This window comes from Salvelinus sp. IW2-2015, linkage group LG19 (genome assembly GCF_002910315.2).
Source record: "Salvelinus sp. IW2-2015 linkage group LG19, ASM291031v2, whole genome shotgun sequence".
In the NCBI taxonomy this organism is placed as follows: domain Eukaryota; kingdom Metazoa; phylum Chordata; class Actinopteri; order Salmoniformes; family Salmonidae; genus Salvelinus; species Salvelinus sp. IW2-2015.
In genome coordinates, this window is record NC_036859.1 from 9,392,663 (window position 1) to 9,406,759 (window position 14,097).

General features: G+C 40.8%; 1 protein-coding gene across 14 annotated transcripts in view; it reads left to right on the forward strand.

Moving 5' to 3' along the window:
• LOC112081310 (zinc finger protein 180-like) overlaps positions 1–14,097 on the forward strand; it is a 175,522-nt gene that overhangs the window by 137,591 nt on the left and 23,834 nt on the right. For 9 of the 14 annotated variants that reach the window (XM_070449076.1, XM_070449074.1, XM_070449069.1 and 6 more), the window contains one exon: positions 10,958–11,689. The exons of 4 other annotated variants lie outside the window; for them this stretch is intronic. Coding sequence is in view for 1 of the 10 variants with exons in the window: in XM_070449075.1 (XP_070305176.1) it covers positions 8,673–9,289 (617 nt within the window). In the remaining 9 variants the exon portion in view is untranslated. Of the gene's footprint in view, positions 1–8,672; positions 11,690–14,097 lie in introns of those variants that run through there. One more of the 14 variants, XM_070449075.1, reaches the window with a different exon arrangement.

A 14,097-nucleotide genomic window follows, 5' to 3' on the forward strand; every position in this document is an offset into this window, starting at 1 on the left:
GCCATTTCACAATGCTTGGCTGAGGTTACGAATCTCTCGAGAGAGAGAGGTAACCATATGCTGAAAACAGGTGTATTTATCCCTGTGTTTCCTGTCTCTCTGTGCCAGTTCATCTTGTATGTCCAAGTCAACCAGCGTGGTTATTCCCGTGCCCATGCCTTCTCTATTCTCTTTTTTATAGTCCTCCCGGTTCTGACCCTTGCCTGTATTTTGGACTCTGTACCCGCCTGCCTGACCATTCTGCCTGCCTTGACCTCAAGCCTGCCTGCCACTCTGTACCTCCTGGACTCTGAACTGGTTTTGACCTTTTGCCTGTCCACGACCATTCTCTTGGCTACTCCCTTTTTGGATCAATAAACATCTAAGTGTCCAACCATCTGCCTCCTGTGTCTGCATCTGGTTCTCGCCTTGTGCCCTGATACATATGTGTACTTGGTTAGGAGACTCTCCTGTGAGCGATGCAGAGAAGCCCCTGTATTGTCCCTGAATATTTGATGCTCCGTCTGTTGCATTACCAACACACTGTTTGATATCTATGTCCATCTTCTCAAGGGGTCTGTTTCACCAGGTCCACAAAGTACTGTCCAGTCGATGACTCACAGTCAATGACCTCAATGAGTCTCTGGTGGACAACATCAGTGACATATCGCAGAACTACTGCACACTGGTCTTTGGATGTTAAATCCTGTGTTGTGTCCATTCSTATTGAGAACATCCCTGCCTTTCTCACTTCAACAGCAACTGTCTGCTGAATCAACATTCTGATGACTTCAATGACTTTATTTACTGTTGTTTTGGACGTCATAGTTACCAAGGACCCTCTTCCTTTACTTCCCATCTGCTTCTTGCTCTTCTCAATGCTCCACTAACATGTTCTTGTAGGCAGACATCATATTTGCTTAGCAACAATATAAGCTCAAGAAACTTGTCGTGATTGACGGCCATGTTTTCCAAGTTATATGCAGCTTCGTGTCTGTGTCCTCTCTAGCTAAGCCCACATTTACCAATAACTTTAACGACATCAATCACACGTTCCGTGACCTGTCTCCTCTTTCTGACCTGGTCTCGTTGAACTGACATTATCACTCAGAAGGGTACGGATGTCTGCTTTGCTGGCTCTGAGGAAAAAGGCTTCTTCACTTTCTCTATGGGTCTTGCTTCTCTCATGTTCCTGTACTCTCTGATGGGCATGTTTCCAGGCCTCCTTTGACAAATGCACTATCACTGGCTGAAGGTTTTGCGAATGCAAGACATACTGAGCAGAACAAGGAGTGAGTTACTTCATTGTATGTCAGCCATTTTCTATTTGTGCCATCTTTGGAGTGGAATACATTGGGAATGACTCTTTGAAGGGTTTGTTTTGGGTGGTACTGAAAAAATAAGTCAAAATCCTTGGACTGAGGACGGGAAAATAATCAAATGGATTTTCAGTGCTTTCACTGTCCCTTCCTATTTTCCCTGTACTGGGCTCTGAACCTCTCTCTCTCTCTCTCTCTGCACATCTGGTTGCTCTGTAGAATTGTAAGAACTGACGCCGGACAGGAGAAGCAGGTACGGGGAGTCAAACATTTATTCTGGAACGGACAAAGAACACGACAGGAACAGTGTCAGCACACAGATAAACAAGGACATATGACAAACAATCCCGAAGCAGGGAACAGACAGTTATAGGGAAGGAAATTACACAAGTAATTGAGTCCACGTGAGTCCAATGAGCGCTGATGCGCGTGACGGGGAAAGGCAGGTGTGTGTACTGAAAGTGGCTTGAGTGCGTAATGTTGGAGAGGAAGAGTGGGAGCAGGCGTGACAAGAATGAGATTCACATTGTAAATAACCTCAATTTAAACTTGTATTGCTTGTGCAGTCATCGATTGTATGCCTCCCCCCGATTACAGTCCTACTGATAATCTCATAAATAAAGCACATGTTAATCTAACATCATAGCCTCCATGTTTAGGTTTGTGCTCTGAAGTTGTACCTGAAGGTTCCTGCTCTGAGTCTGACTCTGAACTGACCACCATCTCCAGTTCTGCAGGAGCACCTGAAGGTTCCTGCTCTGAGTCTGACTCNCACCATCTCCAGTTCTGCAGGAGCACCTGAAGGTTCCTGCTCTGAGTCTGACTCTGAACTGACCACCATCTCCAGTTCTGCAGGAGCACCTGAAGCTCTAGTGCTGCTGCTGCTTCCTTCTCCACCTTTACAAAGAAAGGACTCTATTATCATACTATCATTAGTGTATCAGTAGGCTACATTAATACAGCTTTACAAAGAAAATACTCTGTTATCATACTATCAGTAGTGTAGCAGTAGGCTACATTAATACATCTCTGGGAAAAATTAAGAATGGTCTCTTAATTTGGAGTAGTCTGTTAATTTGGAGTGGTCTGTTCATTTGGAGTGGTCTGTTCATTTGGAGTGGTCTGTTCATTTGGAGTGGTCTGTTAATTTGGAGTAGTCTGTTAATTTGGAGAGGTCTGTTAATTTAACCCAGAGCTGTATATTATTGTAACTTGTAATGCTGGTAATAATGGCGCTAATGAACTTAGTCATTTCCTGTGCCGTGTCACACAGGCTACTGTGTTATGTTCATGGATGTATTATGGTTACGTTACTGTAGCCTGTTTTGCTGTACAGTGTATGTGCACTTTCCCCAGCTTATGTGGCATGAGTCATGACCGAATGCCGGCAAGTCCATAGTCTAGGTTTTACTATTAGTTGAACTATATTGCCTTCAATGTCATATTATGATCGCTATGTTGCACTCATTGCTATGATATAATTCCTCCACGAAGACGTAAGAAGTGCAAACTGTTTAGCCTACCGGCCGTTGTGTCACTGTTATTAGCTAGGCTACTTAGCTAGCCATGCTGGGTGTGTGTGTGTGTATCAGTGTGTGTGTTTTTGACTGACCTGGTCCCTTACTGGCGAATATGTTGCTTATTTTGCATTTAGCTGCGTCTGTGGCAAGGGCCTTTCTCTTTTTTTATTCTCTCACTCTCTGCTCCACCTTTCCTTTTCTGACCGTCCATTTCGCCATGTGATTTGTCTGAAATGTTATCGGTAGAGAAGCAGGTAGACGGTAGACGTTATTTAACTAGGCAAGTCATTATTTAACTAGGCAAGTCAGTTAAGAACAAATTCTTATTTACAATGACTGCCTACCCTGGACGACGCTGTGCCAATTGTGCGCCGCCTATGGGACTCCCAATCACGGCCGGTTGTGATACAGCCCGGATTTGAACCAGGGTGTCTGTAGTGGCGCCTCAAGCCTTGAGATGCAGTGTCCTCTGCGCCACCTGGGAGCCCCAAAATCATGTTCTAGTGCTGTCCTCAACTAAAATACATCTTGGTCAACCATCTGTTCTTTCTACCAATCACCCCATGTGTTTTTATAAAATCTATATTTACTGAACTTGTCTGATGCTTTAAGCACGCTGTTTGATTAAATATATAAGACACACAAATGACTAGAGGGAGCCGGTCGTCAACATAACCTGACCAGAGGGAGCCGGTCGTCAAAATAACCTGACCAGAGGGAGCCGCTCGGCAACATGACCTGACCAAAGGGTGCCGGTCGTCACTATAACCTGACTTGAGGGAGCCGGTCGTCAACACAACCTGACCAGAGGGAGCCGGTCGTCAACACAACCTGACCAGAGGGAGCCGGTCGTCAACACAACCTGACCAGAGGGAGCCGCTCGTCAACATAACCCGACCGGAGGGAGCCCCCCCCCATCTGCTGCTGGACTTCGTAAATTCTGCCGTTCTGCTCCTAAAGTTTTCAGTAATAGACTAATAGACTAGTAATTGACTACACCAGCAGTCGGCAACCTTTTCCAGTTGGAGTGCCAATTTATCTGACCATTTCTACCAAACTGTGTGCCAGTTCTGATTTTCATATGCACATTTTACTGGAACAGTTTCATTTAATTTATAATAGTATCTCAAAATGATTGTCTGTGATTAATCTACATTCTATCAAAATGAAAATTATACAAATCTAAAAGTAACTTTTATTGACATTGCCAACTATGTAAAGATAGCCTACATAAAGCCAACAAAAAAAACATTGCATTCTGCAGGTAGAAAATATCCGGATTAAAAATAAAAATCCAAGAAATCACATTTGCTGCACATGGCTTGTCTACAACAAACTTGAAACATTGTATCAACTATCAACTGGGTCAGGAAACTCAGATAGCAAGCTTGCAACATTGTATAAAATATTCTAGGCCCACAGTTTCCTGCTCCAGTGAGTTCTGGACAGACACAGCTGTCGTCTATTTGTGCAAAGGATAAGAAGTAATCATGTATTTTATGACATTTCCACTGGATCAGAGCATTACATTTTTACCTTTTATGCTGAGTGGTTATCGAAAGGGCGAGAGCTGGAAATATTTTACGAAAATACTTTGAGGAACTATTGTCATTCGCAATTGATTTTGATTAGACTTTGTTTACTTCCTGTTTGGAGGTGAAGAAAAAATTACTTTGAGAAGCTCCACAACTCATTATTGGTGCAGCGTTAAGACAATGAGAAATACTATCAGACATCCCCAAATGGGCACATTTATAGGCCTACATTTGCGTGCAGGCCAGGTAGACTAGTCCTACTTTATGCGTAATCAGGTCCTTACTCAACATTGACAGGAGGGTTTCAAACTAAAGACAATGAATAAATTGACAAAACTGACACATCTTGTAGGGTCAGGTCTGGGTGGTCTGCCAGGGGCCGTTTCATTTAGTATCCGTTTGGGTCGGCTGGAGAATGATTATATTTCCCCATAGTATGTTGTACCGAAGTTGACTGACTGAAAGGGAGTCTAACTTTGATTATAATTACACTTCCCTGAAGGAGGGAAACGAGGTACAACACCTGTTTGTCCCCGCCCTTTCCTGGGTCGGTGAAGAGCCGTATTAAATTTAGGGAATAAATCCAAGCCTCACTCTCATCACCTGTGGAAGGCGGGGCTTCCAGCGAGGCGTGGGTTTAATAGTATGTTGTACCTAGTTTCCCTCCTTCAGGGAACAGTAGTTATAGTCATAACGTGAGGATTTAATAATATGTTGTACCTAGTTTCCCTCCTTCAGGGAACAGTAGTTATAGTCATAACATGTTGATTTAATAGTATGTTGTACCTAGTTTACCTCCTTCAGGGAACAGTAGTTATAGTCATAACATGTGGATTTAACTTCTTTGGGCTGCAAGCCCTAAGTCGGGCTCAATATGACAACAGCCAGTCCAAGTGCAGGGCGCGAAATTCAAAAGATATTTTTTTGAAATATTTAACTTTCACACATTAACAAGTCCAATACAGCAAATGAAAGATAAACATCTTGTGAATCCAGCCAACATGTCCGATTTTTTAAATGTTTTACAGCAAAAACACCACGTATATTTATTTTAGCTCACCACCAAATTCAAAAAAGCACAGACATTTCTTTCACAGCACAGGTAGCTTGCAACAAACAGAACCAAATAGAGATAGAATTAGTCACTAACCAAGAAACAACTTCATCAGATGACAGTCTTATAACATGTTATACAATAAATCTATGTTTTGTTCGAAAAATTTGCATATTTCAGGTATAAATCATAGTTTACATTGCAGCTGAATCCAAATAGACCGAAGCAGCTAGAACAATTACAGAGACCAATTGAAATACCTAAATACTCATCATAAACATTTATGAAAACTACATGGTGTACAGCAAATGAAAGACAAACATCTTGTGAATCCAGCCAATATTTCCGATTCTTTAAGTGTTTTACAGCGAAAACACAATATAGCATTATATTAGCTTACCACAATAGCCAAAACACAAACCCATTTATCACCAGCAGAAGTTAGCGATCGCAAAAAAACAGCAAAGATATATAATTTTTACTAACCTGGAACACTTCATCAGATGACAGTCCTATAACATCGGTTATACAATACACTTATGTTTGTTCGAAAATGTGCATATTTAGAGCTGAAATCCGTGGTTATACATTGTGAAAACGTAGCAACTATTTTCCAGAATCTCCGGATATATTTCTGAACTCACCTATTCTGACCAAATAACTAATCATAAACTTTACTAAAAAATACATGTTGTACAGCAAATTATAGATACACTAGTTCTTAATGCAATTGCCGTGTTAGAAATCTAAAATAACTTTAGTACGACATGCAGCTTACGTTATAGCGAGACAGCGCCCAAAATAGAAAGCGGAATATACGTCTAAACATTTTCGACAGAAATACGAAATAACATCATAAATGGTCCTACTTTTGTTGAGCTTCCATCAGAATCTTGCACAAGGGTCCTTTGTCCAAGAACAATCGTTGTTTGGTTTTCGAATGTCCTTTTTCCCTCTTGAATTAGCAACCAAAACTAGCAAAGTGGCGCGAAGCTGTCCATCGTCACCAAACGCAGAGAACGGAGCACGCCAAAACTCCCGAAAAATTTCAATAATCTGAATAACTATATTGAAAAAACATACTTTACGATGATATTGTCACATTTATCAAATAATCAAAGCCGGAGATAGTAGCCGCTCTATACGTAAGCTTTTCAGAAGCCAATGCTGATGTCCTACCCGCGCCTTCCTGAACAAGGAAATTGGGGTCATGTCATTTCCAAGACCCTCTCTTTTGACCTCAGATCAAGCTATACACTCCATTTCTTCTCTCACTGCCTATTGACATCTAGTGGAAGGCGTATGAAGTGCATGTATACTAATAGATTTCAAGCAGCTAATAGGGAGGCCCTGGAACAGAGCCTCGATTTCAGATTTTTCACTTTCTGACAGGAAGTTTGCTGCAAAATGAGTTCTGTTTTACTCACAGATATAATTCAAACGGTTTTAGAAACTTGAGAGTGTTTTCTATCCAATAGTAATAATAATATGCATATTGTACGAGCAAGAATTGAGTACGAGGCCGTTTGAAATGGGCACCTTTCCACAAGCTACTCAATACTGCCCCTGCAGCCATAAGAAGTTAATAGTATGTTGTACCTAGTTTCCCTCCAGGGAACAGTAGTTATAGTCATAACGTGTGGATTTAATAGTATGTTGTAAAATGTTTGAAAATCGATTTCTGTTTGGATTTCTTCTCAGGTTTTTGTCTGCCATATGAGTTCTGTTATACTCACAGACATCATTCAAACAGTTTTAGAAACTTCAGTGTTTGCTATCCAATAGTAATAATAATATGAATATATTAGCATCTGGGACAGAGTAGGAGGCAGTTCAGTTTGGGCACGCTATTCATCCAAAAGTGAAAATGCTGCCCCCTATCCCTAAAACGTTAAAGTGGTTCTTCAATAATTACACATAATTCTTAATACTGTAGCAATTTAGTTACAGTCACATGTTCAACTATCATCAGCTGATCCAGGAAATCATTTTCTGAATGCCAGTCACATGACAAACATCACGACATGCAACAACTACCAAAGTGCTTCTTCATTCATTACTCTGGTAAAGACAGTTATGCTGTGCTCCACGTTGGATCCAACATCCCTACTTTGGTCATAATGTGTAGAGAACTGTTCCTTGATGGATAGGCTATTGTACAACACAAAGAGCTATTTTCCTAAATTCAGGACATTTAGAATGACAACCCATTACAGAGTAGCCTAGTGGGATTATTCACAAAATTATCTGGTGATGAAGTGTCATGAGAAAGACATTTTAGTTTCCATGTTTCACCTGAAAAGTTAAATGATTTTATAATCCTTGGTCTATGTTATTGTTAGGTGAAGTTATGGGTCCTACAGTAGGTCTATGTTGTTGTTAGGTCAATTTGGCAAACAGTTTAGAAAACCCTCATTGTCAGGCTGATGGAAAAGCTAGCCAAAGAGAATTTTACTGGTTGAAGTACAAAGCGGTTGATTTACGATGATGACACAAACATTATATTAAGCAGGACATTCAAACGAGCCTTACAATTATAATCCAAAGTAGTGTGAAATGCACTCATAAGCAACCTGGAATTGGATGTTGCTCCCCTGAGTTTTCCAACATTCACATTCTGAAAACATTGCGAAAAACTAAAATCTTTGCTCACCATTTTTGCTCCAGGCAGATATACTACATCCATAACTAGTGGTTTCCACATGACCAGATATACTAAATCCATAACTAGTGGTTTCCTCATTACCAGATATACTACATCCATAACTAGTGGTTTCCTCATTACCAGATATACTACATCCATAACTAGTGGTTTCGTCATTACTAGATATACTAGATCCATAACTAGCGGTTGCCTCATTAGCAGGGAGGAGTTTCTACAACCAGATATACTACATCCATAACTAGCGGTTTCCTCATTAGCAGGGAGGAGCTTCTGCAACCAAATTGTGTGTGCATCGCCCTCGTGCTGCAATTTTAGCAAACACAGATAAGTGGCCTATATTGGAGACCAAAAGTAATCTGGCACACTGCTTAGGATTTCAACAACTTTAATAACTTATTTCTGGTTACCACTAATGTGGAAACAAGACAAAATATGACTTGTCGCTAACTTGACTGTCTTAATTGTCAAATAATTTAACAGGCATCAATTGTTGTACAACTTCATGGGTATGCTCTGGGCATCACCTTTTACCTTAAATAAACAGTGGATTTCTGCTGTTGTGGGCTTTTAACCATCTGTCTGACTTTGTCATGCACACAGGTGAGAGACGGGAATATCGTGGATCCTCTGTGGAGCCTCAACAACATCATGATGCGGACGAGGCAGAGAAAAGTCTCTCCAGATCAGAACTCCTCAAGAAACACCAGCAGAGACCCACAGGGAAGAAATGTCACCACTGCTCTCACTGTGGGAAAAGTTGCAAATCTTCATCAGAACTTAAAATACACCTGAGAATTCACACAGGAGAGAAACCTTTTGGCTGTGATCAATGTGGGAAGAGTTTTACTCGGCTACAAACCCTGAAATCACACCAGAGAATACACAATGGAAAGAAACCTTATAGCTGTGATCATTGTGGGAAAAGTTTTACTACATCTACCTATCTAACTATACACCAGAGAACACACACAGGAGAGAAACCATATAGCTGTACTCAATGTGGGAAGCGTTTCACTCAGCCAGACAGCCTGATATTACACCAGAGAACACACACAGGAGAGAAACCTTATAGCTGTGATCAATGTGGGAAGAGTTTTTCTACATCTAGCGTTCTCACTATACACCAGAGACATACACAGGAGAGAAACCATATAGCTGTACTCAATGTGGGAAGAGTTTTTCTACATCTCGCTATACACCAGAGAGCACACACATGAGAGAAACCATATAGCTGTAATCAATGTGGGAAGAGTTTTACTCAGCTAAACAGCCTGATAGTACACCAGCGGACACACACAGGAGAGAAATCTTATGGCTGTGATCAATGTGGAAAGAGTTTTGGTACATCTGGCTGTCTGAAGACACACCAGAGAACACACACAGGAGAGAAACCTTATAGCTGTGAACAATGTAGGAAGAGTTTTTCTACATCTAGCTATCTCACTATACACCAGAGAACACACACAGGAGAGAAACCTTATAGCTGTGCTCAATGGGGGAAGAAATACTCTGAAATACTCTGATATAAGATCTCTGATTAAACATCAGAAAATACATGAAGGAGTTGTTTCATGATATCAATGAAAGAATGTTAACACATTGTAGAAGGAGTATTCTATTGATTTTAGCCTCAGGGGAAAAATGCAGGCTCTGAATTGAAAGAGTACTATTTATGAGATTTAACAAAAAGTGACTAACACAAAAAGAGTTGTTACACTTATCACGTTGGTGACCCACTTGAATCAAAATAAAACACTTCAAAATGTAGCTAGTTGTTTTCTACAAATTGTCTTCTAACCAGTGATGTACACATTTTTCCCAGATTCCGTGTGGTTTTTGCTGTGTTAGTTTTAACAGGACGTGCAACCTCATCTCCCTCCTCTCGGCACAATTGATTTCAATATGATATCAATGAGTGATGACAAATAAGTGTTGCGTTCCTTTGTTTAGCAACCCCTACATTTAAATGCATCACTCCAAAATATAGCTGACTGTCTTCTGCAGGTTGTCCTCTAACCAGTGAGGTAAAAKATATCTCCCATTTCCATGTGTTTTTTTTTGTTGTGTTAGTTTCAACAGCACGTACAACCTGATTTTCCCCCTAATTGATATCAGTGATTTATTGCTTCTTGTCAAAACAACAGCGTTTCTGGTACTTGTGCAGTTTATAAGGTGCTTGTTTTAAAAATACAAGTAATATGATTATTGTGGCAGATGTTTGTGTATATAGCACATTTTATGTTTAGGTTTTAAATTCATCCCAAACTGTTTCTGCATATTGGTTATTGATTTGGACACATTAAAACTGTGTTTTGACATTGGGCTATCCCACCTAGCACAATGTAATTGAAGACTTTGAAAATAAGACTATGCAATCAAATATTTCATATTTACATTTCATGTAACATTTAGTAATCATAATTATTCATGCAACCAACTTACAATTTTTGGTACAATTATATTGACATTGTTGCCCTGCTTTTAGAATATCAGGGTTCATTCTCAGATGTGCCAACCCAAATGTACTAGAGCATGACATTGGAGACTGGGCCCCGATCCAACAACATGACTATCTAGTGAACTCTGAAAAGAGAGAGAAGCTCTGCAGTGAGGTGGAAAGTTACTACGGATATTAAGGAGCTAGTTCTAGAAGCTAGTGAGTTTTAGGAAGATGAGAGTTCTAGAAGCTAGTGAGTTTTAGGAAGACACGAGTTCTAGAAGCTAGTGAGTTTTAGGAAGACGAGAGTTCTAGAAGCTAGTGAGTTTTAGGATTCTATAGAAAGAAAAAGGAGAAAAGATACGATTGTATATTATTATTTAGAAATGTGTTTTTTCTTGTTTTTAATTGTTGATAGCCAGGAGACACCATGTTTATATTGTGGAAGGTGAAGAATTGTAGTTGATTATAATGTGAAATGGAAGTTTTCTGTTGGTGGTGAGCAAACTTATAAAATATAGGATATATTTGTTGTCTTAAGGGAGAAGGTGTTACAGGCTTTGGTTTTTCCATTTATGTTTTGAGGTTGGACTTTAGCACGTAGGGCGCACTGATTGGTGTCACCTCGTTAGTCAGTATGTGTTACACCTGTGCTGGCTTGTCCATCTCGTTAGTGGGAAGGTGTTTCACCTGAGCTGGTCCAGGTTCTATTTAAGAGTGTCTGGCCCAGTGCTCCAGTTGTCTTGATAGATGTGGAGAGTCAACACCTTTAGTTGCTCCACCTTTTTGGTTTACTTCCTGTTTGGTGTGGGTTTTTCTTTTGTTTGCCTCTTCTTGGGCAGATTTAGTGGGTCTCATGGTTGGTGTCTTTTAGGTCCCAGTTGTTGTTACTAGTCAACTTTCAGTGGACACCCCCATAGTGTTTTTGAGAACCCCTCCTAAAAAACAAGCTTATATTTTGGGTTGGATATTGTATCCAATTAGTGTTTTAATCAATGGCATTTCCTTAGAATGCTCATTGGTCTTTCAGTTGTTAATCTTCTGTTTTTTTTATCCTGTTATTTTTGTGTATGAAATATTTCTGTTTATTTTCATTGTTTTCTCCTGTGAAGCCATTGTGTTGCATCCATGTCTGAAATGTGCTGTATAAATAAAGCTTGATTTGATTTCAACAAATTAACCCAATGACTGACCAATCGACAGACTCTTGGTCCCTCTTAGTATGAAAAACAGTATCACTTTTCCAGCCTACTGAAGGCGTGGTGGAGTGGTAAACACTGCCCCCGGCTCTACCAGGGGCTTGAGGTGGTCTCCCACAGCTCTGCTTATGTCATGTTCTGTGGTCTTGCTGTTCCATTTCTTGACTGCCCCTGCAACACAGAAACACATTTAGTCATATTATATAAAACACTCAAAGTAATGGATATGGAGCATCTACAGCCTCAGTTACACCTGGCACCTAAATGTGACTTCTGTCATCCGATCACTCCAAGCTGCATTAGGTTCAGATCTAACAGGATGGGCCTTTGACATAGTCTGGACACCAAATATGCATAAGCAATGTAAAGAGATAGAGGGACGTCCCTAGCCCGTTGAAGTTAACATTTAAAATGGTTACGGTAGGTGTTAGGGTTTAGGATAGGGATGTCCCAAGGAACCCGGATAGCATTGACCATTGTGCATTCTTCTGTCTCTTTTACATAGCAGGTGATGGGTTCTGACTTCTGAACTTGAAAATATGAAATATCCTTATGTGAAATTGAATAAAACAATAATGTATGTTGATGCTAATATGATGTACAATATTCCATGATGTTTCTATATGATAACAATAGAGTAATATATTTAATATGATGTACAATATTCCATGATGCACTGTTTGTCTACATAACCTGGTTCAAGTATTCATGACATCACCCTGAGGAACGCACAGTGATGCCGAAACGTTGGTAAAAACACATTAAATTGCTGGGAGTTTATACATGGAGTGTGCGACTTTCTTTATTTTGATAGTTTATAGTTTATTCGCCGTAGTTTATGTTTTATGATAGTGTATGTTTTTTAAGGGTAGGTAACAACACATCCGCCACGCTGATCCTCAACACAGGGGCCCATCAGGGGTGCGTGCTCAGCCCCCTCCTGTACTCCCTGTTCACTCATGACTGTGTTGGAGTTTTTCCTAGCCACCGTGCTTCTACACCTGCATTTTTTGCTGTTTGGGGTTTTAGGCTGGGTTTCTGTACAGCACTTTGAGATATCATTTACATTTTACATTTAAGTCATTTTAGCAGACGCTCTTATCCAGAGCGACTTACAAATTGGAAAGTTCATACATATTCATCCTGGTCCCCCCGTGGGAATTGAACCCACAACCCTGGCGTTGCAAGCGCCATGCTCTACCAACTGAGCCACACGGGACCGTAGCTGATGTACAGGCTATATAAATACATTTTATTTTATTTGACTGCACGGCCAGGCACGACTCCAACACCATCATCAAGTTTTCCGATGCCACAACAGTGGTAGGCCTGATCACAAACAACGAGGAGACAGCCTATAGGGAGGAGGTCAGAGACCTGGCCGTGTGGTGCCAGGACAACAACCTCTCCCTCAACGTGATCAAGACAAAGAAGATGATTGTGGACTACAGGAAAAGGAAGACAGAGCACGCCCCCATTCTTATTGAAGGGGCTGTAGTGGAGCAGGTTGAGAGCTTCAAGTTCCCTGGTGTCCACATCACTAACAAACTATCACGGTCCAAGCACACCAAGACAATCGTGAAGACGGCACTACAAAACCTATTCCCCCTCAGGAGACTGAAAAGATTTAGCATGGGTCCTCAGATCCTCAAAAGGTTCTACAGCTGCACCATCGAGAGCATCCTGACTGGTTGCATCACTTTCTGGTATAGCAACTGCTTGGCCTCCAACCACAAGGCACTACAGAGGGTAGTGCGTACAGCCCAGTACATAACTGGGGACAAGCTTCCTGCCATCCAGGACCTCTATACCAGGCGGTGTCAGAGGAAGGGCCCCCCCACACACTCTGTTATCATCTATGCATTGTCACTTTAATAACTCTACCTACATGTACATCAATTTCATCGACTAACCGGTGCCCCCGTACATTGACTCTGTACCGGTACCCCCTGTATATAGTCTCCAAATTGACTCTGTACCGGTACCCCCTGTATATAGTCTCCAAATTGACTCTGTATCGGTACCCCCTGTATATAGTCTCCAAATTGACTCTGTATCGGTACCCCCTGTATATAGTCTCCAAATTGACTCTGTACCGGTACCCCCTGTATATAGTCTAGCTATTGATATTTAACCTCTGCTCTTTAATTACTTGTTCCTTTTATTTCTTATTCTTATTTGTACTTTTTAAAACTGCATTGTTGGTTAGGGGCTTGTAAGTCAGCATTTCACTCTAAGGATTCACTGTAAGCATTTCACTACACCTGTTGTATTCGGCGCATAATACTAATACAATTTGATTTGATAGACTCATAGTACAGAATGAATGACTGACTGCCCACGTCAGTTCACCATCTCACCTCATACTGTATTGGAGCAGCAGCAGCTG